The following is a 24050-nucleotide window of genomic DNA, read 5'->3' on the forward strand; positions in this document are numbered from 1 at the left end:
CAACCCATTTATTTTACGCATTTTTTGAAATTTTATTTTACATAGAGTTCTAATAATTTTGACACTACAGTTTCCTGCGTGCAACAGATCAGAAGCAGTATATCTGAAGGAGCAAAAAGTATATAACAGCTAGTCAGAATAACAGCAGTGAGAAACAACAGCCAGAGAGCAGGGAGGCACATTATTAAAAGTATTTATAAGAATTCAAAACGCATTGCAGTAGACCGTTTTAGTATCTTCTAAATGGCCCTGTGTGGACAAATGATTCTCCCTGCCTCAAAGGGGCCTATGGGCATTGGCAAAATGCATAATATTAATCACATTGACTTCGAATTACCTGCAAAAAGGTCAGATCTTAGAGTGTCCACTTGCAGGGGCGGGGAGCAATGAAAATTTCCCTCCTGTAGGGCAGAAGTAATACAGAACGACTGTTGGAAAATGCTCATTCTACCCGGCCTATTTCCTTGTTCCTTCCTCCTGTGGGTCCAAGATCTGCCACTGGGGCTGTGCGGAGCAAGCACAATCTCTCTTGAATATAACAGCCCTTCAGATATATGAAGATGGCTCTGGAGTCTCCAGCTGTTGGAGTTAGCACATCATGGTTCTTCTCCATTCCTCTCTCCCTGTCCCCCTTTAATGTCCCACAACCACCACCACATCCACGCCTGCCTCAGGTCCCTGGAATCCAGTTTATCTCCTCCCAGTCATAACACTCATTTCTGCACTTCTGATGATTCCTATATTCCTCTTTTAGAACATTAAAAAAAAACAAACTTAAGCCTCATACTAAAACTAACGTCTGAAGTCAGCCCTCAATTCTCACTCACTTTTGGGATCGGGGGCAATTTATCATGCAGAGTCGATTAGGGGAGGTTCCTGCAAAGGATGTGTGGGAACAAACACAAGGGTGTGTCTGTCCTGTAGAACCAAGAAAAGACTCCAAGGTCACCAAGATTGCACTTTCAGGGCTCCCGGCAAGTCTCTCTGTCACAGATGGGGGCAAATGTCAAAACTCCCTGGACAACCAAAACCTCAGCATTGTGAAGGATCTGGAAAACCTAAGAAGAGGTGAGCTCCAGGGTGGGATGGGGAGGCAGGCTGAGGATTCCAGGCCAGCTGAGAGGGGTGGGCACTGAGGGCCATGCCCCCACCCAGAGCCACACAGATATCAGAGCTGGTGAGGATCCTCGTTTTACAAAAGGGTCCAGAGAGGAGCAGTGAGTTATCCAAGGTCACACAGGGAGTCAGGGAAGAATCGGGACTAGAACACACAGGGCCCCTGTCCCTCTGGGACATGGACACACACACTCACTCTCTCTCTCTCTCTTTCTAAGGGGATGGGATGAGGGAGAAGTAAAGAGAAACCAGGGTGGGCCCAGGGGTGCAACTGAGGGAGCCAGATATGGTCAGGAAAGAGGGCTCCACCCACTCAGAGCCAGCCCCACCCCACCTACCACAGGAAGCTGAAGAAGCTTCAGGAGTGTAGGGAAACCTGTATGTGGTAACTGAGGCTGTGGAGACACTAAAAGAAGCCACCCTGGAGAAGGGGTGCAAGGCTGGAGGGGGCACCCATCACCCTCCTGGCTGCTGTGAGGTCCTAAGTTGGGAATCTCCAAGATGCTTTCTTTGCCCCACCCCCATCCATATACACACTTGCCCCACTCCTTCCCTCCCACAGCCCTGAATCTCCCCTGCATCCTTGCCTATAATTAGGGCATCCTAACATACCTCTCGGTCTCATCCAGTTCCCCTAACAATAGCATTTTCATCTTTTATAACGCCACTTTCTCTTTTCTAAGGACTTTTCCTTCTACTATCTCACACGGGTCCTGTGAGGTAGGCTAAATTGCTATTGCAGTCCCCATTTCATAGTGTTTAAGAAACTACCTCAGGAAAGTCCAGTGGCTCTCCAACTGCTTGTTGGTGAATCTGTGAGCAAAATCCAGGTTTCGAGATGCACCACCACCACCCCCCACCACCGCCCCCCGCTGGTGCTTTCCCCCGGCAGCTCCACCCACTGCCAGAGTTCCCTTCTTCATTTCTCTCCCATCTCCCTCCACCCCATTGACCGCCTGCCTTTCCCCAGGGCTCTCTCAGTTCCAACACTACCATCAACCTGCCTCAAGCAGTAGTCACTGCAGAACAGCTTGTGTGCTCCGGGTGGAATGTGAAGAAGAAGAGGGGAGGCAGACAGCCCAGGGGTGGTCTCCATGCCCTGGGGCCAGGCCTTTGGAACCAGGGTGAAATCTGGGAGGTTGGGGTCTTCCATTCCATTTGAGCTGCCCTCAAAACCAGCTAGTGACCCCAGCCCCCTCCTGGGCCCCTCCCAACCCTTTCTGTGTGCCTGCACCTCTCATCATTCCTCCTGCCTCCCAGAGGTCAAACATGTGTGTAGATGTGGTGAGGGGAGCCAGCCAGGGAAGGCAAAGAGGAGTTAGGGACTCAGTGATGGCCAGTGCCCCATTTCTGATCTCCCCCATTCAAGGACAAGAAGCTGAAAATGTTCCCCTCCAAAGGTGAGAGAAGCTGAAGGACTCTTCTTCATCCCCCACCCCACAATGTGATGGGGGCTGGGAAAGGGTGGACAAAGTTTTAGAAGGTGAGAGGGACACAAAGACTCCTTTCTCCAGCAAAGGCAAGAACCCTGTCAAGTGGGGAACTCAAGTCCAGAGCCCCTTCTCAAAAACTTGGGGTGATGGTGGGTGGGATGCAGAGGGGTCCCTCAGACTTTGACAGGATGTATTGATGACTGGGATCCCAGCCACAAGTTTCTTGGGCTCCTTTACTGTGTCCTCCCTCTGCCCCCAGCCTCTACCATCCTGTACTAGGCAGGCTGGAGCTAACCCCCACAGGCTGCTCCGTGGTGCAAGAGGACGCCTCTTCGCTTGGGGCTCTCAGTGCGTCTATCGCGGTCACCCATGGTAACTCGGTGTGTCCCTTTTCCCTCTGCAGGATCCTGAATGCCCACTGGAAAATACTGTAAGGAGTTGAGCTCCCTGGGCACCCCACATCAGACCCTGCCATGATCATCTTTCCCTAAGGAGGGAGGGCAGAGGATGCCAAGCACCAGAAGGGGGCCTCTGTGCCTGGGGTGATGTCAAGGCTGGTGGAGACAGGTAGAGTCCTGGTTACCACTGTCCTGTACCCAAAGTTCAGTCCGCGCCGGAGCCGGCGCCCCGGGAACACACGGGGTTTCGGGCGCGAGTGGTGACCGCAGGAACTGGGAAGGGGGATAGGGGAGGGAGGGGGGGCGATGAGCGTGGGGCGGGGCTTAGGAGAACCTGGGGCGGGGCCGGTCGCCGTGGGCGGGGCTATGGGCGACTGGGTCCAGGTGCAGGCTGGATGGGGCGTGACCGGCCTCCTTCCCCTGGGAGATCTCAGCTCGCAAGTCCACTGGAGCGAGGCTTCTTTAGGCTGAGGGAGAGACCGGGCCCCTGCTCCAAGAAAGTGCCCACTCAGAGCGGGGAGACCCACCCCCCTTTCCCTCCGGGAGCTCCCTGCCTCTCTAACAGCAGGAGTACCTACCTGATCACTTCTCATCTCTGCCAGGTGGATGGGGCCCTGGATCTTAAGTAGCCATAGATTCCGGGAGTCCAAGGGGAGAGGCTGGAGACTCAGTCCTCGAATGACTGCAGGAGACTTCTAGCAAACGCATCCCATACTGGCTGTGTACATCCTCTATCTGCCAGGGACTCTGGGTGGTGAGGGTGGGGATGGAGTCAGTCCTGACATGACTGATGGGCTTCCTGGGTTAGGCCCAATGGTACCAAGCAGGACCTGCAACATAATTTACGGGTCCCAGTGCAAAGTTAAAAATACAGGGCTCTTGGGCCTGCCTGGTGGCGCTGCAGTTGAGTGAGCACGTTCCGCTTTGGCGGCCCAGGGTTCGCCGGTTCGGATCCCTGGTGCACAAATGGCACCACTGGCATGCCATGCTGTGGCAGGTGTCCCGCATATAAAGCAGAGGAAGATGGGCCCGGATGTTAGCTCAGGGCCAGTCTTCCTCAGCGAAAAGAGGAGGATTGGCAGTAGTTAGCTCAGGGCTAATCTTCCTAAAAAAAAAAAAAAAAAATACAGGGCTCTTTATTTAAAAATTATTAAGAATTATTATTGAAGATGGCAACAGCAGAGCATTAAACCAAGCATGGGGCTCTGTGTGGTGTCACAGGTTGCCTACCCATGAAGCCGGCTCTGGTACCAAGCTACAAGCACTGTGAATTAGAGTTCAAACCCTGTTGTCCCCTCCTCTGAGGAAAAGGCAAGATTTGCAAGCCCACCTACCCCTAACCCATTTTTCCCAAAAGAAAGGGGAATATACCCCCCCAGAAATCTTCTCTCATCCTCTCCTGAAGAGGAAAGAGTGAATCTACTGCCCCCACAACACACACACACACACACACACACACACACACACACAAGATAGCCCCAGCTCCCAGAGTCACCTTACAATCCCCTGCCCAGCAGAGGGAGAGAGCATGCCCCTGTCCCTCATGCCAGCTCCTCTCCTTTACCCTATGCAGAGCTGCACAAGGAGCACTAGCAGCTGCTGGCCACGTCTGTGGAGAAAGGGTTCCTTTCGCAACAGACAAGCTGGTGAGGGCTCTGGGTGTTGCAGGGTGGGTGTGAGGGCTGACAACTAGCGTAAAATTGAGTTTGAGTACTAGAAGGGATGTGGGAGCTCATCCAGCTCCACTCCCTCACTCATGGATGAGCACTCTGGCCCAGAGAGCATAAGGTACTTCTCCAGGGCCACACGGCAGGCTCCTCGCAGAGCTCTCTACAGAACTCAGAGCTCCAGATTCTTAATCCATACCCATTTCTGCTCAACTCGAGCACTAATGGGGAGAGCGGGTCAAGGATGGGGGCAGAGACTGAAATCGAAAATTTTACTGAAGACCATCTCTGAGGTTGGTGGTTCCCCAAATGCAAAGCATCTATGATGTTTACTCTCCACTGTGCAGATGGAGACCATCCTGGACTAGAATTTCTTCCAGGGGAAGGCAAGGCTCTTCCATCTTCACTTCAAGATGCTCAGGGACTTCTGGGGTGAAGGTGACCCAGGCCCTGGTGGAATTCTGCGGCATTGACATACGAGGGAATGGACCCCTCTATACCTGGGAGCCTAATGCCTTGTCAGCACTCTGTCATCTATGCTACCCTTTCCGTCTTTCAGATGCTAGCTGACAATACCTGGCTCTAGGAACCAGGGCTGGGGAGAACAGAGTTGGCTTCAGCTCCAAGTTCTCTTGGATGCAGGGCTTCAAAGGCTCCATCTGGGACCCGGTATCTTTAACAAGGATCTGGGGACTCTGTCCCATTAGGTGGGCCGAGCAGTCATCAAGTGAACAGGAGCTCCAACATCTGCTCCAGCTGCATCTTCAGGGGCTCAGGAAGAGTTGGGGTACTGGGAGGATCAGCTGACAGAGGAGGCTTCTCTGGGTTTGGGCTGGGGGCTGGTGGTAGCCTTCTTGCCCAAACCAGCTGGATGGGTAGGGGGACTGGCAGTGGAGAGCTGGGGGCAGCGAGGGCGACACCACCTTGAAGGCTGACGCTGAGTTTGACACACTTCTTTTGTTCTTCAGCACGACTTTGAGTTGAACAAGTGTCACAAGACACTGAACAGTGTTTGCTCATCCGGGAGTTTGGAGACATCTTGGGCTCAAAAGCTGATTCAGGAATTTGGGAAGAAACTTCAAAGTTTTTTAGGGGATAATAAAGGAGTCTGGGGGTTTTACTGTGTTCAGAAAGGATAATTTATAGAAGTAAGCTCACAATCTGTGACCTGCACCCCAAAACTTCCAAGCTCCCATGGGAGATAGAAAACACAACATTCTTGGGGTGCCTTCTTCCCGCCCCTCCACCAATCACGCACCCATTCCAACCTGTCTTCATTCCTAGCCGTTCTATTTCCCTTTACTCAGGGAAGATCTGGGAGTATGTCTGTGCAAGGGGCCGCTTCCCCCAAAAGCTCCAGACATCCCACACCCTACAAGTGGGCTCCGTACCCTACAAGCATGTTCCTGAACCTGCTCCCTGCCCTCATAACTCACAGAATGCCAGCTGCTTCCCATTTTTGCCAGGACCAGTGCCTCCCACTCTTCCAAACTCCAGTAGCCTACCCCTCTCTCTTTCTTCTTTGGCTCCTTCTTGAGGAGAAACTCAACAATAACTGAAAGGAAAATGAGTAAGGAAATAACTCCTGATCCCAATGTCTGTGTCTGTCTGCAGCGCACTCTCTGAGTCAGAGAGACATTCAGGTTCCCATCCATCAGGTGGCTGGGTCTTCTTCCTCTAAGACAATTCCCTTTCCAATGCCGGCCTCCTACCAGCCACTCACAAATCACAAGCTTAGTCTGCACATCCAGGGGCGATTATCGCCTGTTACCTCCCTTGATTGACCACCAGAGGGAGATAGAGAGCAAAGCCTGCCGCCTCTCAGTCCCCTATTTCAACATTAAGTTGCTTTTAATTGACCTAAAGAGTTCTTACATCTAAGTCTAACTTAAATCTCTTCCAGTGCAATTTAAACTCTGTCCCAGATTTCCCAGAACATAAACCAGGACTCTAAGGAGAAAGAGCCACTGGACCCTAAAGGGATTCTGTGGGCTATCCCTAAGACTATGCAGGGGAGGATATAACAAAAAGACAGGACATCCTAGCCGGGCAGGAGGAGCAACACGGGAACAAGCCTGAATATGGATATTTTAATTCCAAAATCACAAGACCTTCAACCTGGCCGACCCCACGAGCCCTTATTCTCTCTGCCTTGACCCCTCATAGCCCCCTGCTTGGAACACCATTAGGCAATTTGGAGGATGGTGCAAGGGGCAGAGGTGGTGTCGGGGCAGGACAAGGAGAATGAGGACTGGCCTGGTAGAGTTCAGAGTGAATGAGAGAGGGCAAGGGAAATGAAAGGAGCAAGACTTCCAGGTCAGGGGAGAGAGAGCTGGCTAGATGGACTTTTTGGGTCCTCAGGGAGAGCAGATACATGTGTGGCTTCTTGAATCCACTGTTCACCAGATCTTGGAGGACAAGCAGGACTGGAAACCTTGGCCTGCGGCCAGTGGGAGGAGGGCAGACACTAGGAAGAAACTCCCCAAAGTCTGACTGAGGCAATGGTGGGCTCAATGGTGAAAGGGTGGGGAGTGGGGCCGCCTTCTCTGGAGCTGAGGAAGGGATGGGAGACTGCACAGCCCAGGACAAATGCTGGGTTGCAGTGGTTTCACACCGATGTGCTGATTAAGAGATACAGAGAGGAAGAGATGGAAATCCAGGAAGAACCAGGAAAACAGAGCTGGAAAGGATGTCACACATTTCTGCATACATGTGGACATGTGACAAGGACCGAATGACTAATGACAACCTTCCCACACACCCAAGCTCCCACTCTGCCTCTCCAAGGAGGAAGGGAATTTGGGTAAGGTAAATGGTTGGAGCCGTAGAAGGAGGAGTGTTAGATAGCTGCACAGGAGGGCATAGAGAGGATGGGTAGGGAGGGAAGCCAAAAGATAGGAGCTGGCACCGGAGCCCCAGAGGGACAAGGTTTTGTTTTGTTTGTCTGAAGACATGAAGAAGAGAGATTTGAGAGCAGGTGTCATATTGAATGAGACTTTGGAGACAGAGGTGGTGTTATAATTACGTTTTTAGGGAGTTTTGCTGAGTGTGATGTTGTCTCTCTGTTCACCACCAGCCCCTCAAGAAAACCTCCAGCAGAAGTAACCTATCTTACTTTTCACTGCTTTCATGGGTGCATTTCATTTTTGACGAACGATGCTGAAGAGAGCCTCAAGGTGAGCACATGAAGGCTCAGTTGTATTCAGGTTACGTATGCATACGTACAGAAACACACGTCCCAACACTCCAGGAGCCTTGCTTGGAAATGTCTTGATTTGTCACCTAGAGACCTGACCATGTGTGTAAAGTCCCCTTTAAAATTCCTTCCAGGCAAGGACTTACGATAAGAGCAGGACCTGAGTGACCTATGGAGAGACCTCTGAATTCCCACGGCAGACATGCTTTTGGGGCTTTTCCACCAGCTCCACTATGCCTCTGCCCGTGTATGTGTGTGTATGCGTATGTACGATATTCCGTGAGGAGCAGACATGTGGAACAGGAAACAACAGAAAACCGTTTGGTCTGTCTCCATTTCGGCCTACACAGACATATGCTTCTAGTGGTACCGCAGACATGGATAGGCAGCTAAAACAAATGGAGGGAGGTAGTAATGTGCAGGCTGGCAAGCAAAAAGATGGAGGACAACTTTCCAGCTGCTCTGCTTTCTGCTGGAATCTGAAGATACACAGGATTTCTGATCACACCCACAAGTTCTCATCATGAATCTTAGATGCTTCCTGATGACCATGATGATAACAGAACAGAGATGCCTTCCCTCATCACACACATGCACACCCGCACACCAACTCCCACTGCCTGTCTCTGCAGTCCCTCCCAAAGGTGCCTTCCTGCCTCTCCTCTCAGCCCATCAAGCCAACCTTCAGTTGCGACCTCTCTCTCAGCCTTGGTTCCCCCCACCCACGCTGGCACCTGCCTAGCAGCACCCCACCCACCCCCTCAGCCCTCAGAAGGCCAGTGCCCAGGGCCTGGGGCAGAGCACATGTGGAACAGGTTGATGCTGTTCTCCCAGAAGTGGAGAAGAAGAGGGGTGGGGTCACTGGAGCAGGCGGGGTCCCTCGAAGCCTACATCCTTGCCTCCACAGAGGCATAAAGCAGCAGCCTGTCCTGGTGCGGGACAGTCACTCTCTAACCTACAGACCTAGTGAGCCCGGGCTCTCACCCCATACCCAGCTGCCGGACAGGACCTAGCATCGCTCCCTGGTAAGAACTTGATGACAGCAGAGGGTGCAGGGGGTGTTCTAGAGATGAACAAGAACGTGGGTGGGACAAGAAGGGTCTAGGAGTCCCCCAGAGCACAGTGGGGTGGTATCTTGATAGGCCTTGGGGAGGGAAGGGAGAGCTGGCCTTGTGAGCATCTCTCTGGTGAGGAGGAGACAGCAGTCACCCAAGCCCTTCCCAGGTGCATCCAGCTGGCCCCAAGAGGTTGTCCTGTCCCATCCTGGCCCTCTCAGGAATGAGGGATAAAATAAGTACGTTGGAGCTCATGTTGTTGGCAGAACCGCCCCACACATCTGTGCGTGTGCCTCCTGCTTCCCTGACTCTGTGAGCTGCCCATGGGGGAAGGGAGGCAGTTCCAGGCCAGCTGGTGTGTCCTCTTCCACCCACAGTGACAATCCGGCTGTGCCAGCTGGCTTCCCAGCCAGAGCACCTGGACTTGAACCTCCAAGACAGAGGCCCAAGGCGGGAACCTCAGGCCCTCACAGTCCCCACGTTCTCCAGGGCCCTCTCACCCCTGCGTACATCTCCCCAGACACATCCATTGATTCAGTTGTTCATTCATTCTTTCCACACACATTTGCCAAGCTCCAAGTCTCTGCCAGGTACTGTACTTGGTGCTGATGCTACAGAGATGACTAAGACTCATTCCCTGCCCTGTGGGAGGTCACAGTCAAGTGGGCGAGACAGTCAGATGAACAGATCATAACAACATGAAGCTGCAGGTGTTTCAGGAGGGCAGGTACAAAGTGCTTTGGGAACCCAGGGTGGGGTCACTGGCTGCCTGAAGGGGAGAGGGAGGGGGTCACAGAGGAGGTGACCTGAATTGAGTCTTAAAGGGTGAATAGAGATTCTTTAGATTGGGAGGGGGGCATTATATACAGAGGGGGCAAAACAAAGAGCATCAAAATGCCTGGATCTGTTGGGCAGTACCTGGGAAGAAGTGGGTCTATCCACACCCATGAGCCAGGAGGTGGGCACAAGGGAAGTAAGGGTGCAGGGAAGTGACCTCCACCCAAAGAAAGGGCAGCTGTGGGGGCCGGCCCCGTATCGTAGTGGTTAAGTTTGTGTGCTCTGCTTTGGAGGCCTGGGGTTCGTGGGTTCAGATCCCAGGTGCAGACCTACACTACTTGTCAAGCCATGCTGTGACATCCTACATACAAAAAATAGAGGAAGATTGGCACAGATGTTAGCTCAGGGCCAACCTTCCTCACCAAAAAAAAAGAAAGAAGAAAAGAAAAGAAAGGGCAGCTGGGGCAGGTGAACAGCGTCTGCCTCCCAAAACCCTTGGCATCAGTGGTGGCTGCCTCCCTCCCCCAGTGGCCCCCAGGTCCTGGTTGTCACAGTTCTCTGAGGAAGACAAGGTGGGCGTAGCTGTGTGAGAGGAGTTTTATTTCCATCGCTAATGAAACGCTCCAGCCAGGCTCCAAGTCTGTGAAGAAAATGAGTGTGGAGTGAGAAAAGAGCTCTTGACAAAGAAAGGGGAGGTGACCTCGGGCAAGCTGTTTCAGCTCTCGTCATAAAATGGAGACTCCTTGAGTTCCTTTCAGCTCTGATATTCCGAGAATCCAGGCACCTTTAAGGGCAGCCCCCCACCCCCATCCTGAGCTGGATGATCCCTTTCTGCAAGGGCCGTACTGTGTCCTGGTCTCCCAAGTTGTCACTCTCCTGTCTCCTCCCCCCACAGAGACAATGACCATGTTTGAAAATGTCACCCGGGCCCTGGCCAGACAACTAAACCCTCGAGGGGACCTGACGCCCCTCGACAGCCTCATAGACTTCAAGCGCTTCCACCCCTTCTGTCTGGTGCTGAGGAAGAGGAAGAGCACACTCTTCTGGGGGGCCCGCTATGTCCGCACTGACTACACCCTCCTGGACGTGCTTGAACCCGGCAGCTCACCTTCAGGTCAGCCTCGCGCATGCGGCTAGGTACTGAGGGATGAGGGCCAGGCAGCGGCCCGTGAGGAGGACCCTGAAGCTCCTTCTGCCCAGATGTGGTTAGGTTTCAACGAGCCCAAAATTCTCACAAGAGGCGGGGGAAGAGGGATGCCCCTCAGCCCAGACCCTTTTGTCTTCTCCCTCCTGCAGACCCAACAGACTCTGGGAACTTTGGCTTTAAGAACATGCTGGATGCCCGAGTGGAGGGAGAGGTGGATGTGCCAAAGACAGTCAAGGTGACAGGGACTGCGGGGCTGTCCCGGAGCAGCACCCTGGAGGTCCAGACACTTAGTGTGTCTCCCAAGGCCCTGGAGACCTTACACCAGGAGAGGTGAGAGTGAGCAGAGCTAGAGGGTACCAGGATGGGGGTGGGGGGGGTGCGTGGAAAGGGTGCTTTGGGCCCTGAGTTAAAGGGCAGGACCTTCACACTGACCTTTGCTTGAATGGTCACCACAGGGGAGTTCTTGAAGATGACCCTTCCGGCCTGAGGGTGCATCCAGGCCATTCTCTAACCACTCCCCACTACCTCCAGTACCACCTCCCCACTGTCACACACCCGTAAGGCTGAGTGTGTTCCCATTAACTTGCTGTGTGATCCTGGAAAAGTCACTTCTCTCGGGACCTCAATTTTCTTTCCTGAAAAATGATGGGGTTGCCTGAAAATCTCTAAGGTTCCTTTCTACCCTAAAACTCTATGAGATACCCTGAAGAGGGAAGGGATCTTAACTGCTCTCTACTGTGGCTTGAGCACAGCATTCTGCTCCCATAAATGAAGCCTCCGCCCAGCCCCCTACACACGCCAGGCAACCCTCAGGAATGCTGCCCTAGCAGCACAAAGGGTGTGGCAGATGTGACATTGATGCTGGGCACCTCAGATGTTTGGCTTGACTGGGAGGCTGACTTTTAAGTAGTTAAGTAGTGGTTGAAAGAAGGAGGTGAGGACTGAGGAGGCAGGAAGGAAGGGCTGGGGTGCTTGGGAAGTCACCCAGTAAACATGTATGTCACCTCACTGAGTGCAAAGCACCCTACTAGGTGCTGGGGTGCACTAGAATGTCTTGTCTAACAATCTTGTGATTAGGAGTATGAAGGAAAATGTACAACAGTAACTATAATCCAAGGCAAGCAGTGGTACGTGCCATAGGAGAGCTATGCCTGAGTTTCGTGGTAAGTCAGAGGAACTTCTGGCTGGGAAAATGAAGAAAGACTTCATGGAGGAGGCAGCCCATGATCTAGGCCTTGAAAGATGAGTAGAAACTGGACATGCAGGGCCGAGAGAAGGACATTATAAGGGCACATGCGCAAGAAACCGCAAAACCTATGGGGACCACGAATAGCCACTTTGGCAAGAGCAGAAGAGCTATGAGTGGAGAAGTGGGAGATGTAGGGGGGCCCAGATCATGGAGGACCCAGGTGACCAGTCAAGGACATGGAACTATTTTTAGGCACCAGGGAAACCCTGACGATGCTCTGATTTGTGTCATGATTAATCTGGCCAGGTGGAGGAAGTGTGTCAGATAGAGGACAAGGGACAGGGGTTTGAAGCAGGCAGATCAGGCAAGACACTGTTCCATTGTTCATCAGACATGTAAAAGGAGGACCTGAGCTTGAAGAGCACTCCGAATGAAGAGGGAGGAAGGGATGCTCGGCCTCTGGCGCGACAGAATGGGCTGGACTTGGCCACTGATTGAGGGAGAGGATCACTCTGATAGAGCTCAAGTGTACAGCATGATGACTCTGGGTAATAATTCTACATTATATCCTGGAAATTTGCGAAGAGTAAATTTTAGGTGCTCTCATCACACTCAAAAAAATAGTAACTATGGGAGGAGAAAGATATGTTCATTAGCTTGACTGTAGTAACCATTTCTCTACGTATATGTATATCAAAACGTCACATTGCATACCTTAAATATATACAATTTTTATTAAAACAAGTAAATAAATATATAAGAATTTAAAAAATGACGCTGAGATTTGACCCAAGTGATGACATTAATAGAAACAGGAAGACAGAGTTTAGAAGCATATTTGGAGAGAAAGATTGTGAGTTCCTTTTGGACGTTTTGAGTTTGTGGCTTCACTGAGACATCAGCTGAGAGTGTTCAAAAGGGAGTTGGGATTTACTATAGTTAACAATACCAGATTACATATTTGAAATTTGCTAAGTGTGTAGATCTTAAAAGTTCTCATCTCAAGAAAAAAATTTGTAACTATGAGTGATGATGGATGTTAACTAAACTTATTGTAGTGATCATTTTTCAATATAAGCTTATATCAAATCATCATGCTGTACACCTAAAACTAATACAATGTTGCATGTCAATTATATCTCAATCATAAAAAAGTTTTCAGAGGCCAGCCTTGTAGCCGAGTGGTTAAGTTCGCACGCTCTGCTTTGGTGACCCAGGGTATCACTGGTTCGAATCCTGGGCACAGACTTAGCCCCACTCATCAAGCCATGCTGAGGTGGCATTCCACATAGCAGAGCCAGAGGGACCTACAACTAGAATATACAGCTATGTACTGGAGGGCTTTGGGGAGAAGAAGAAAAAGAAGAAAAAAAAAAATATTGGCAACAGGTGTTAGCTCAGGTGCCAATCTAAAGTAAATAAATAAATAAAAATAAAAAAAATTTAAAGGTAGTTGGAAATGAGGGCATGGAGCTCAGGAGAGAAGTCAAGGTGAAGTACACACGTGGTGGTCAGCAACATAAACAAAAACTATAGGAATGGGGGGAAAGCTGTGGGAGGGAGTTCAGAGAGCAGAGAACTGAGAACAGAATCTTAGAGAACATAAAATTGTAGGGAACCAAAGAAACTAGAAAATGAGATGCAGACACATGGATAGGAGTTAGAAGCCAGAGAGATGGGAGCAGAACCAGGGCGGTCCTGTGTGATGGGAAACCAGGAGGAGACACTGTCGCACAGAGGATTTGGACAGCAGGTCCAACGCTGCACAGCATTAGGGAAGGTCTTGGAGTCTGGTGGGTGGGAGGTCATTGTAATTTCCACTGAACAGTGCAAATAGAAGCCAAATTATAAGGAACTTAGGAGTGGGCAGTAAGGAAGTATAGACGGTGGATATGAGCATATCTTTTGAGCTATTTGCCAACAAACTGAAGGAAAGAAACAGAATGGTAATTTGAGGGAGGAGCACCATCAAAGGACATGTTTGTATAATAGCGAGAGGATGAGAGATGGAGAGATAGGATCCCAGCAGAGATTAACAGGGCTAAGAACAGGGAGCAAAGGGAGGGGAATCCATCCCTGGGCTCAGGAAAAAGGGAGACAAGCAACCATGAGACCGTGTTCTGCGCCAGGTGCTCTGCCAGATGATTACCCAGTTTCTCTCTCAACAACCCTGGAGGTAGGTGTCATTATCCCCATTTTATATGTGAGGCAACCAGAACTCAGAGAAGCTGCCCTGCTGGTAAGTGGGAAATCTGAGTTCCCACCTGGTCTTCCTTCAGCGTCCTCACCCTTCCCCTGACTCCACCACGCCTCGCTCCTGGGAATGACAGAAGAAAAGAGAAGGGCGCGGTCGAGGTGAGGAGAAGCTCTGAAGATTCCTTTATGTTTCTCCCCCACAGGAAGTTGTCAGCAGAGCACCTGTTCCTGAAGGAGATGCGAAATCGAGGAGAGAACCTGTATGTGGTGATGGAGGTGGTGGAGACCGTGCAGGAGGTCACTCTGGAGAGAGCTGGCAAGGCAGAGGGTTGCTTCTCCCTCCCATTCTTCGCCCCACTGGGGCTACAGGTTTGGTTCTCTCTCTCTCTCTCTCTCTCTCTCTCTCTCTCTCTCACACACACACACACACACACACACTCTTATATTCAGCCTCTCCTCAGAGGCTACATGAACTTTGCCCCATCAGTGCCCACCCAGGAGACTGAAAAGGACCCACTGTTTCTTCCTGCTCTTCAAGATTCTGATGCCAGTTGCCAGACACACATCCCCTCTCTGGTCAGTGGTGCCCAGTGTGGGCAGATCTCTGCGCCAGATGCCACAGGGAATATTGAGGAAGAGGAAACAGATAGTCGTGGGTTTTCCCCCTGGTGCTCCCCACCCATAGGAGGGATATCCTTGCTCTCAGAAAGTTCTCAGTCTCATGGAGGAAACACATAGGTTAAAGCCCAGAGAACACAGACTTGGAAAATTCAATATAAGTAAGTAGTGTTCTACATACCTATGTCTATTTTTTTTTTTTAAGATTTTATTTTTTCCTTTTTCTCCCCAAAGCCCCCCGGTACATAGTTGTGTATTCTTCGTTGTGGGTTCCTCTAGTTGTGGCATGTGGGACGCTGCCTCAGCGTGGTCTGACGAGCAGTGCCATGTCCGCGCCCAGGATTCAAACCGACGAAACACTGGGCCGCCTGCAGCGGAGCGCGCGAACTTAACCACTCGGCCACGGGGCCAGCCCCATACCTATGTCTATTTTGTATAAATATTCAAGGATGAGTTGGAACTGGGAGTAGGGATTAGTCATGGAAGGCTTCCTGGAGGAGGTTAGCTTGGGACAGATGGCAAAGAGGAAGAAGGAACCAGGGCCTGGATGGAAGCTCTAAGGTCTGACAGGGATGCACAGGCAGGTAATGGAGCAGGTCTGCCAAGTTCCTTCATGTCTGAACCAGGAAGAGCAATCCAGACGGTTAGAGATATGATCAGTGGAAATGAACAAAAGGGCTTTGAAGCTCACTCCAGGGAGCCCAGACTGGGTGGAAAGGTGATCAGGGACACCAGTGGAGGGTTCCCAACTTCTCATCTCCCCACAGGCACTCAGGCCTGGTCCTCCACTTACCCTTCCCAAGCCCCACTTCCCATGTCTCATATTTAGAATCTCTGTGGATTCACAAATTGTCATTGTCTAACCCTAGGGATCCATAAACCACAAGGAGGCTGTAACCATCCCCAAGGGCTGCATCCTGGCGTTTCGAGTGAGACAGCTGATGGTCAAAGGCAAAGATGAGTGGGGTGAGCAGAAACTGGCATTTTCTCCCCTCAAGATAGGAATTACCCGCACCAGTACTGAGGCATTCTGGTCCCCTCCTGTGGCAGTGTCAGGGATTGAGTGAAGGAGTGTATTGCATTGTGGTCCCACTGCCAGGGACAGACTGCAGAGGCCACTCTGGACAGGGAGTGGTGGGACTCCTGGGTCCTGAGCATCTCCTGTGCACTAGGCACTGTGTCGGCTCCGGGAAGGGGGCACAGAGATGAACAAGCACAGCCTCTGCTCTCAAGAAGTCTGTGGCCAACGGAAGAAACAGACACAGACACCAGTACTAGAATGCAAGGGAGAAAATAGTGTAATCATGGGAAAAGATTTACAGAGGAAGAAAAGATTACTTCCAGAAACAGAGGTAGAGTATGGGATGAGGTGAGGCATTTGAGGGCAGGGTCCTAGCCCTGAGCAGAGCTTGTGGACTTGAGACTAGAGAAGAAAAGGTGGGGCAGCTGTTAAGGGTCCCCTTGCCTCTCTCCTCCTTTCAGATATTCCACATATCTGCAATGACAGCATGCAAACCTTCCCTCCCGGAGGTAAGTGAAATTGCTTCCTGGCTTCCCACATCTTCTGCCCTACCCCTGACATTAGCTGCCAAAATCCTGCACCCTCTAATAACGTACACCATAAGCCCCCAAGGAGCCCCTGATCTGGTTTCCCAAGTCCCTGAAAATATTGATCCTCAACTTTAGGAAAGACAGATAGAGGCATATAAACACTGCCCAGGAGAGACAAAGGAACACAAAGACAGAGACCGGAAGGCACAGTCAGAGGCGGAAATAAGATTTGGAGACAGAGTGTGTTCCCAAATTGTGGGGGCGGATGAGCTAATGTAATCTCCATGTGCTTTTATAATGATCACTGATAAAGCTGCCTTGACAACTGCTCTAGATAAAAAGGCTCAAAGAGGTTTTATGCTGACATATGTGCATTGTTTCTGTCTTCAGAAAAGCCAGAAGAGGAGAAGTTCATCTGTAAGTGTTTCCTGCCATTTCACTGCAACTTTCTTGACTCAGAATTTTAGAACTCCCATCTTTTTCTTCCCTTCTCCTTGGGACTGACAGGGAACATGGCAGAGCAGGTCTCAGGAAACAATTGTCCCCAAAACGTGGCAGAAAGTCCAACAGCTTAGGAAAAAGCAGTGGAAGGGGAAAGTCTTTGGACAAGATACCCAGGTGGTCTGATGCCTCAGACCCCTGTCCTCGAGGGCCTAGTAGTGATAACCTGTTACTCACACATCTGCAACTCTGCCGCCCAGCACCCAGGGCAGGAGCCGATGAGCCACAGTCATGCCAACTCAATCCAGGTGCGCCTTTCCACATTGCATTAGCTTCTCTCCTGACCCATTCCTGCCTCCCATGAATAGAGCAAGAGTACCCTTAAGATGGCTGGGATATCCCAGAAAAAAGGATCTATTTCCTAACCCCCATTAATGTCTCATCCCCTGGGTATGGCTACTGTTTTGAAGGATTACATTCTTATCATTTTGGGTTTTTTCCCCTCAGTTATCCAGGCATCTGATGTTGGTAAGGAATTTTGTGAATTTCTCTCAAGGCTTTGGCATGAAGGCAGTGGGAGAAGCATTGGGGTGGAGGGACAGGAAGACAAGTGCTGAGTCCCAGGTCCTGGGGATTGGGGCCACTTCCAGGAAGCCATTCTCTCCAAGGCGAGCTGGACAGATTCCTAGGACGCCAGGCCCCCAGATGGTCAAGCCATCTAGGTTCAAGCTACCCCGATCCACCCACATCCCTGGATACAGACCCACTGCTCTCTGGAATGGTCCCATTCTGGCCTTCACTCAGTCACCAAAGTCATTCTTCTTTGCCAACTAACTCATGAAAAGGAGAAATAGACCTTCCTTCTCAACTTTTAGCAGGAGTCTAAGAGAAAGGGAAGTCAATTGTCTACTGATAGGGGTGGGACCTGGGATCTCAGGAGAATTAACTGCTGCCTTAGATGATAATAGGGGTCCAGGTCCACCTCGTTACCCTACCCTACCCCCAACTCCTCTATTCGGGCCTGGTGGATGACTTCATAACCACGTTCCTTGGTCAAGAAAAAAGAGAGATGAGGCTCAAGCTGGGAGCAGAGCATGGGGAACTGAGGAGGCCTGAGTGCCTTGAGAGAGAATGCTGACTGAATGGGGAGGGTGCCAGATGGAGGGTGGCTTGTTTGCCATGTTCACTGTCCCCATAGGGGACATACACAAGGACTTCAGGACACTGAAAGAAGAGGTTCAAAGAGAGACCCAAGAAGTGGAGAAGCTGAGCCAAGTAGGGCGAAGCTCCCTGCTCACCTTCCTTAGCAAACTTCTAGGGAAGAAAAAAGAGCTACAAGACCTGGAGCTCACGGTGAGGCCCAGTGGAAGGTTGAGAGGCATGGAGAAGGCAGGTTTTGGTGAAGGTGTGTGTGGGCGTTGCAACTGGTGGGTGATCTGACACTGACAGATGGTGGATGCCTTTCCCAAGGCTGGCCAAGTGCCCCCCAGACTTCCAGGCCACTGCTGCTCCCTTTGTGACTCTGTGAAAGGGCCAAGAATGCAGATTTCCCCAAGGCACATGCTCCTTCCTGAGGGACGGAGCGTAGGCAGCAGGCCAGCAGGGCCCCCTCCTGGAAGGGGGCTGGAACCTTTTATTTCCTGAGTCCAAGGCTCAGGGACCAAGGAATCCAGGACTCCAATACTTTTCAGGACTTGATACCTAGAAAGAGAAATGAGGAAATGGGAGCCAGTTAACACATCTCAAGGGATTATTTTGTGCCAGGCACGGTGCTGGCCTCCTGACCATGTTATCTTAAGTGGTCGCCCACCTTTCCCCACAGCTTGAAGGGGCTCTGGACAAAGGACATGAAGTGACCCTGGAAGCACTCCCAAAAGATGTCCTACTATCAAAGGAGGCTACGGGTGCCATCCTCTATTTCCTTGGAGCGCTAACAGGTAAGTGGGGAATAAGGTCTTTTGTATACTTTTTCAGTGACAGGAATGAATCACTGAATGAATTCCCAAAAATATGAATGAATGAATGAATGAATGCCAGGCAAATTATACCACAGTTAAGTAGTTTATCTCTACATTTCAAAAAATTGGTTTCATTCCTAAGGATTCACTGGGTCACCTTGGACAGTCTGAGAAGATGGCCTAGTCTTGCTAACAGAGGTTGGCAAATAACCCTAGTTTCATCAGCCACATATTTACAACTTCTCCATATAGCTAAGCTCATCACTTTTATATCAATATATGTTAGCTTTAATTTCAGAGTATAACATCTTCTGGTCTTGCCCCTGAATTCTCTTCTTCCCTCTGCATGAAACATTCCCCCACTAAGAAAAACTCTTTGGTCCTTCAGGGGAAGCCGAGATCGTTGTTCCCTTAAGAAGCCTACCTTCAAACACCAAGACTCAAGTAGACCCCTCAGCGCAGGCTCCTTTCCACCCTGTGTTGTAATGGCACCTTGCTTTGTCTCCTCCACTAGACTGCAAGTTCTCTGTGTGAAGGGAGTACGACTTTTACCTAACACACCCAGCAAAGGTGCCTGGCATACAGCAGGCATTCAACCGTGGGTGAATGTAGGAACTAATTAATGCTGAAACTCTGGAAGTGCATCCATGTGACATCTGTAGTCCCCTCTGCACCAACACCACCCATCTCTTTCTCTGCTTTTTTCTCCAGAGCTAAATGAAGCCCAACAGAAGCTGCTTGTAAAATCCATGGAGAAAAAGATCCTGCCCGTGCAGCTAAAGCTGGTGAGAAAAGAGGGCAGATGCTCAGGAGAGTTTGGGAGGGACTAAGCTAGAACCAGCGGAAAGATATAGATTTAGCCTAATGACAGAACCATCCTAGAGGGTTTCTGTCTTATCCCAGGAGCTCATGCCCACTTCTGATTTCTCTCCACGTTTCTTCCTTTTTGCTATTTCACAACTAGAGGTAGAAGAGTGAACTTCTGGGCAATTATCTGGGTTTTTCAGCCTATCTTTGGAGAAGAGGCAGAAAACTCTAGCTTTGCTATTTCTAGCCGAGTGATATGAGTAAATCTTTTTTTTTTTTTTTTTTTTTTTTTGGTGAGGAAGATTAGCCCTGAGCTAACATCTGTGCCAATCTTCCTCTCTTTTGTATATGGGATGCCACCACAGCATGGCTTGATGAGCAGTGTGTAGGTCTGCACCTGGGATCTGAGCCTGCAAACCCCGGGCCATGGAAGCAGAGTGCATGAACTTAACCACTACGTCACCAGACTGCCCCAAGCAAATCTTTTTTTTTTAATTGAGTTTATGATAGTTTACAATCTTGTGAAATTTCTTGTGAAATATGTTGTACATTATTGTTTGTCAGTCGTGTTGTGGGTGCACCCCTTCACCCTTTGTGCCCACCTCCTAACCCCCCTTTCCCCTGGTAGCCACTAATCTGTTCTCTTTGTCCACATGTTTAAATTGCTCATATGAGTGGAGTCATACAGAGATTGTCCTTCTCTATCTGGCTTATGTCACTTAACATAATTCCCTCAAGGTCCATCCATGTTGTTGTGAATGGGACGATTTTATTCTTCTTTATGGCTGAGGAGTATTCCATTGTATATATATACCACATCTTCTTCATCCAATCATCAGTTGATGGGTACTTAGGTTGCTTCCACATCTTGGCTATTGTAAATAATGCTGCAATGAACATAGGGGTGCGTGGGACTTTTAGAGTTGCTGACTTCAAGTTCTTTGGGTAGCTACCCAGTAGTGGGATGGCTGGGTCATATGGTATTTCTATTTTTAATTTTTTGAGAAATCTCCATACTGTTTTGTATGGTGGCTGCACCAGTTTGCACTCCCACCAGCAGTGTATGAGGAATCCTTTTTCTCCACAACCTCTCCAACACTTGTTACTTTTTGTTTTGGTTATTTTTGTCATTCTAATGGGTGTAAGGTGATATTTTAGTGCAGTTTTGATTTGCATTTCCCTGATGATCAGTGATGATGAACACCTTTTCTTGTGCCTATTGGCCATTCGTATATCTTCTTTGGAGAAATGTCTGTTCATGTCCCCTGCCCATTTTTTGATCAGGTTGTTTGATTTTTTTGTTGTTGAGTTGTGTGAGTTCTTTATATATTATGGAGATTAACCCTTTGTCGGTTATATGACTCGCAAATATTTTTTCCCAATTAGTGGGGCTTTTTTGTTTCAATCCTGTTTTCCCGTGCCTTGAAGAAGCTCTTTAGTTTGATGAGGTCCCATTTGTTTATTCTTTCTATTGTTTCCCTTGTCTGAGAAGACATGGTGTCCAAAAAGATCCTTTGAATACTGATGTCAAAGAGTGTACTGCCTACATTTTCCTCTAGAAGCCTTATGGTTTCAGGTCTTACCTTTAGGTCTTTGATCCATTTAGAGTTTATTTTTGTGAATGGTGAAAAAGAATGGTCAATTTTCATTCTTTTACATGTGGCTTTCCAGTTTTCCCAGCATCATTTGCTGAAAAGACTTTCTTTTCTCCATTGTAGGCCCTCAGCTCCTCTGTCGAAGATTAGCTGTCCATAGATGTGTGGTTTTATTTCTGGGCTTTCAATTCTGTTCCACTGATCTGTGCACCTGTTTTTGTACCAGTACCATGCTGTTTTGATTACTGTAGCTTTGTAGTATGTTTTGAAGTCAGGGATTGTGATGCCTCCAACTGTGTTCTTTTTTCTCAGGGCTGCTTTAGCAATTCAGGGTCTTTTGCTGCCCCATACGAATTTTAGGACTCTTTGTTCTATTTCTGTAAAGAATGTCATTGGGATTCTGATTGGGATTGCATTGAACCTGTAGATTGCTTTAGGTAGTATGGACATTTTAACTATGTTTATTCTTCCAATCCATGTATGTGGAATGTCTTTCCATCTCTTTATGTCCTCATCCATTTCTTTCAGGAAAGCCTTGTAGTTTTCATTGTATAGGTCCTTCACTTCCTTAGTTAAATTCACCCCTGAGGTATTTTATTCTTTTTGTTGCAGTTGTGAATGGTATTGTGTTCTTGAGTTCTTTTTCTGTTAGTTCGTTATTAGAGTATAGAAATGCTACTGATTTATGTAAGTTGATTTTATATCCTGCAACTTTGCCAAGCAAATCTTTTAATGTTTCTGAGCCTGCCTCAATTCACTTTTATGTCAAATAGGGCTAAGATAAATGTGTTGCCCACTGTACAGGGTTGTGAAAGGTCCAGATGAAGTTGGAATGGAATGGAACGGAGGGAGTTTTTATAAGAGAAAAGTAGCCCTCTTTGTGTTTGTATGAGTTAGGAGAAAGGAAGAGAGGTTTCTAGTTCTTTCTTTTCATGCTATTTTCGTTTCTTCCAGGTGGAGAGCACGATGGAACAGAATTTCCTACAGGATAAAGAGGGTGTTTTCCCCCTGCAACCTAACCTGCTCTCCTCCCTTGGAGAAGAGGAACTGACCCTCACAGAGGCCCTAGTGGGACTGAGTGGCCTGGAAGTACAGAGATCGGGCCCCCAGTACATGTGGGACCCAGACACCCTCCCTCGCCTCTGTGCCCTTTATGCTGGTCTTTCTATCCTGCAGCTTCTGACGAAGGCCTCCTAACTTTCCTTTTCCATCTCCTTCCTGCTTCTCTAATGCCTTCCCTACTTCATCGGGTTGTGTCCTTAATACCCAAGGGCATTTCAGAGGCACCAGGCTGATGAAACCCTACCTGAGCACCCAAGATAACCAATTTCCACTCGTCCAACTCTATATCTCTCCCTGCCCCTCTGGCTCTGCAACCTGCTAAGCCCATCTGCTGATGCTTAAATCTTCCCAAAGTAGAAACGCTCACACTTTTAAAACTATGAACCATTTCAACAAAACCCAAACATTTAATTAGTAATAAAGTCCCTATCTCAATCCCTCCCACTTATGCTTCCAAAATTCAAGCTTTACTGGAATTAATGGAAAATATTATCTCACTTTGGATGGAATGTCTTTTGGTGTTTTTCTTTAAAGAATCTATCATAAGGAAATTCTGAACTTGTGCCAGGAAAAAAATAGACATTATCATGCTACATATAGATCATATGTACATCTTCAGGCCAGATGGAAATTGCTCGAAGAACTATCAGGGTATAGAATTTGGAATCTAGATTCTAAAGTGAGAAGATCATCAAAGTAGCTTGTTTTCAAAGAGGAGTCTTTGGGGTCCTCTGGACTTGGGTTGAAGGATTGGGAAAGGCAAAGACCTAGAGATATATGGTACAAGCCCCAAACAAGAATAAGACAACTTCCAAGTCTATTGAATAGAAAGTGCAGATAAATCTTAAGAAAAATAGTACTCCAAAAAAAGACTGACCCAAAACTTTTGAAAAGTAATTGTGATATTCTCTTCTTATTTCACCTTTCCCTCTTCTGCCCTCAGTCAGAGTGGTTGTGGGAGGAAGTGACGTGGGTAGGCTTGGCAGACGGACCTGCAAATATGGATCTTGTAATCTGATAAAACTGCTAGGTTCATACCATCCTCCTCTGCCTAAAGCTGAATTTTAACATCTTTCACCAATCTCTTATAGAATAGTTTTATAGGTGGAATAATTTCTCCCAGGTTTTTGGCCCCAGGAAGCAGACTCTCCCCCTTCTTAGCCACCCCCTGCCCAGACTAGTTCCCTCACTCACCAAGAATTCATGAGCCCGTGCCAAAAGCTTTGCGTTAGGCCACCATCCCCCATTCTGGGGCACCTTCCAACATCTCACTCTATTACTCAAGGACATACTGGGGAGCGATCTGCTGACTTGATTGTTTTTCTCTTGTGACGTAAACTTAGTAAAGAAGTGAGCTAACACCCTAACTAGCCAGAAGGGTAACTTCATAAGGATGAACAGCAAGGCTGTCTGTTTTCTTCCTCTGCCATTCTCGCCCACCTTCAGTTGCAGATACGGTGTTAGAAGAGGCTTTAATGAGTTTATTTCAGTGATGATTCAAAAGTCCTGTTATCTGTCCCTCAGCCCTAGGGGCAGTTAGGGAGGCATTGGTCAAGGCAATTTCCTAAAACTAGAGCACACATTTTTCCATTTAGCAAGTGGCTGTTTAGTGCAAGGAGCTATTTGCTGCGATAGTATGAAAAGGAAGATACAAAGAATATCTTCTCTCCATATAAAGGAGAATATGGTCAAAACATATTCTCTGCCCTCTAGGACCTTACAACAGGACTAGATTGTCTTGTAGAGTCTGACCTGGTCTAAAACTTAGGACTTTCATTTATGGAAGGGATAAAAGTTCCAAGATAGGGAGGGAGTTTTTGTTTTGTGTCTTAAGAAATTGCGAC

General features: G+C 49.0%; 1 protein-coding gene across 6 annotated transcripts; it reads left to right on the forward strand.

The window, feature by feature from the left end:
• Positions 1–915: 915 nt before the first annotated feature.
• GSDMA (gasdermin A) lies at positions 916–22715 on the forward strand. Of its 6 annotated transcripts, XM_070483201.1 has the most exons (14): positions 916–1068; positions 2953–3116; positions 7691–7790; positions 10538–10756; positions 10939–11119; positions 14378–14543; positions 15662–15758; positions 16275–16322; positions 16734–16760; positions 17292–17312; positions 17983–18137; positions 18607–18721; positions 19454–19527; positions 22099–22715. In XM_070483201.1, the coding sequence occupies exons 4-14, from the start codon at positions 10543–10545 to the stop codon at positions 22339–22341; spliced, it is 1341 nt and encodes a 446-aa protein (XP_070339302.1). In that variant the 5' UTR covers positions 916–1068; positions 2953–3116; positions 7691–7790; positions 10538–10542; the 3' UTR covers positions 22342–22715. The 6 variants fall into 6 exon arrangements, with proteins under 6 accessions (XP_070339302.1, XP_070339301.1, XP_070339300.1 ...); XM_070483200.1 differs by lacking the exons at positions 7691–7790; positions 17292–17312 and adding an exon at positions 2486–2599 and having other exon boundaries at positions 942–1068; XM_070483199.1 differs by lacking the exons at positions 916–1068; positions 7691–7790 and having other exon boundaries at positions 2964–3116.
• The last annotated feature ends 1335 nt before the right edge of the window (positions 22716–24050 follow it).

The sequence above is a fragment of the Equus asinus genome, chromosome 13 (genome assembly GCF_041296235.1).
Source record: "Equus asinus isolate D_3611 breed Donkey chromosome 13, EquAss-T2T_v2, whole genome shotgun sequence".
NCBI classification, from domain to species: domain Eukaryota; kingdom Metazoa; phylum Chordata; class Mammalia; order Perissodactyla; family Equidae; genus Equus; species Equus asinus.

Excerpts from the sequence above, each read along its gene's own strand:
- GSDMA (XM_070483199.1), top strand. The coding sequence starts at position 3,095 with ATGTCAAGGCTGGTGGAGACAG. Across the intron at positions 3,117-10,537 it reads GTCAAGGCTGGTGGAGACAG|AGACAATGACCATGTTTGAA; the intron begins GTAGAGTCCTGG and ends CTCCCCCCACAG. Across the intron at positions 15,759-16,274 it reads CAAAGGCAAAGATGAGTGGG|ATATTCCACATATCTGCAAT; the intron begins GTGAGCAGAAAC and ends TCCTCCTTTCAG.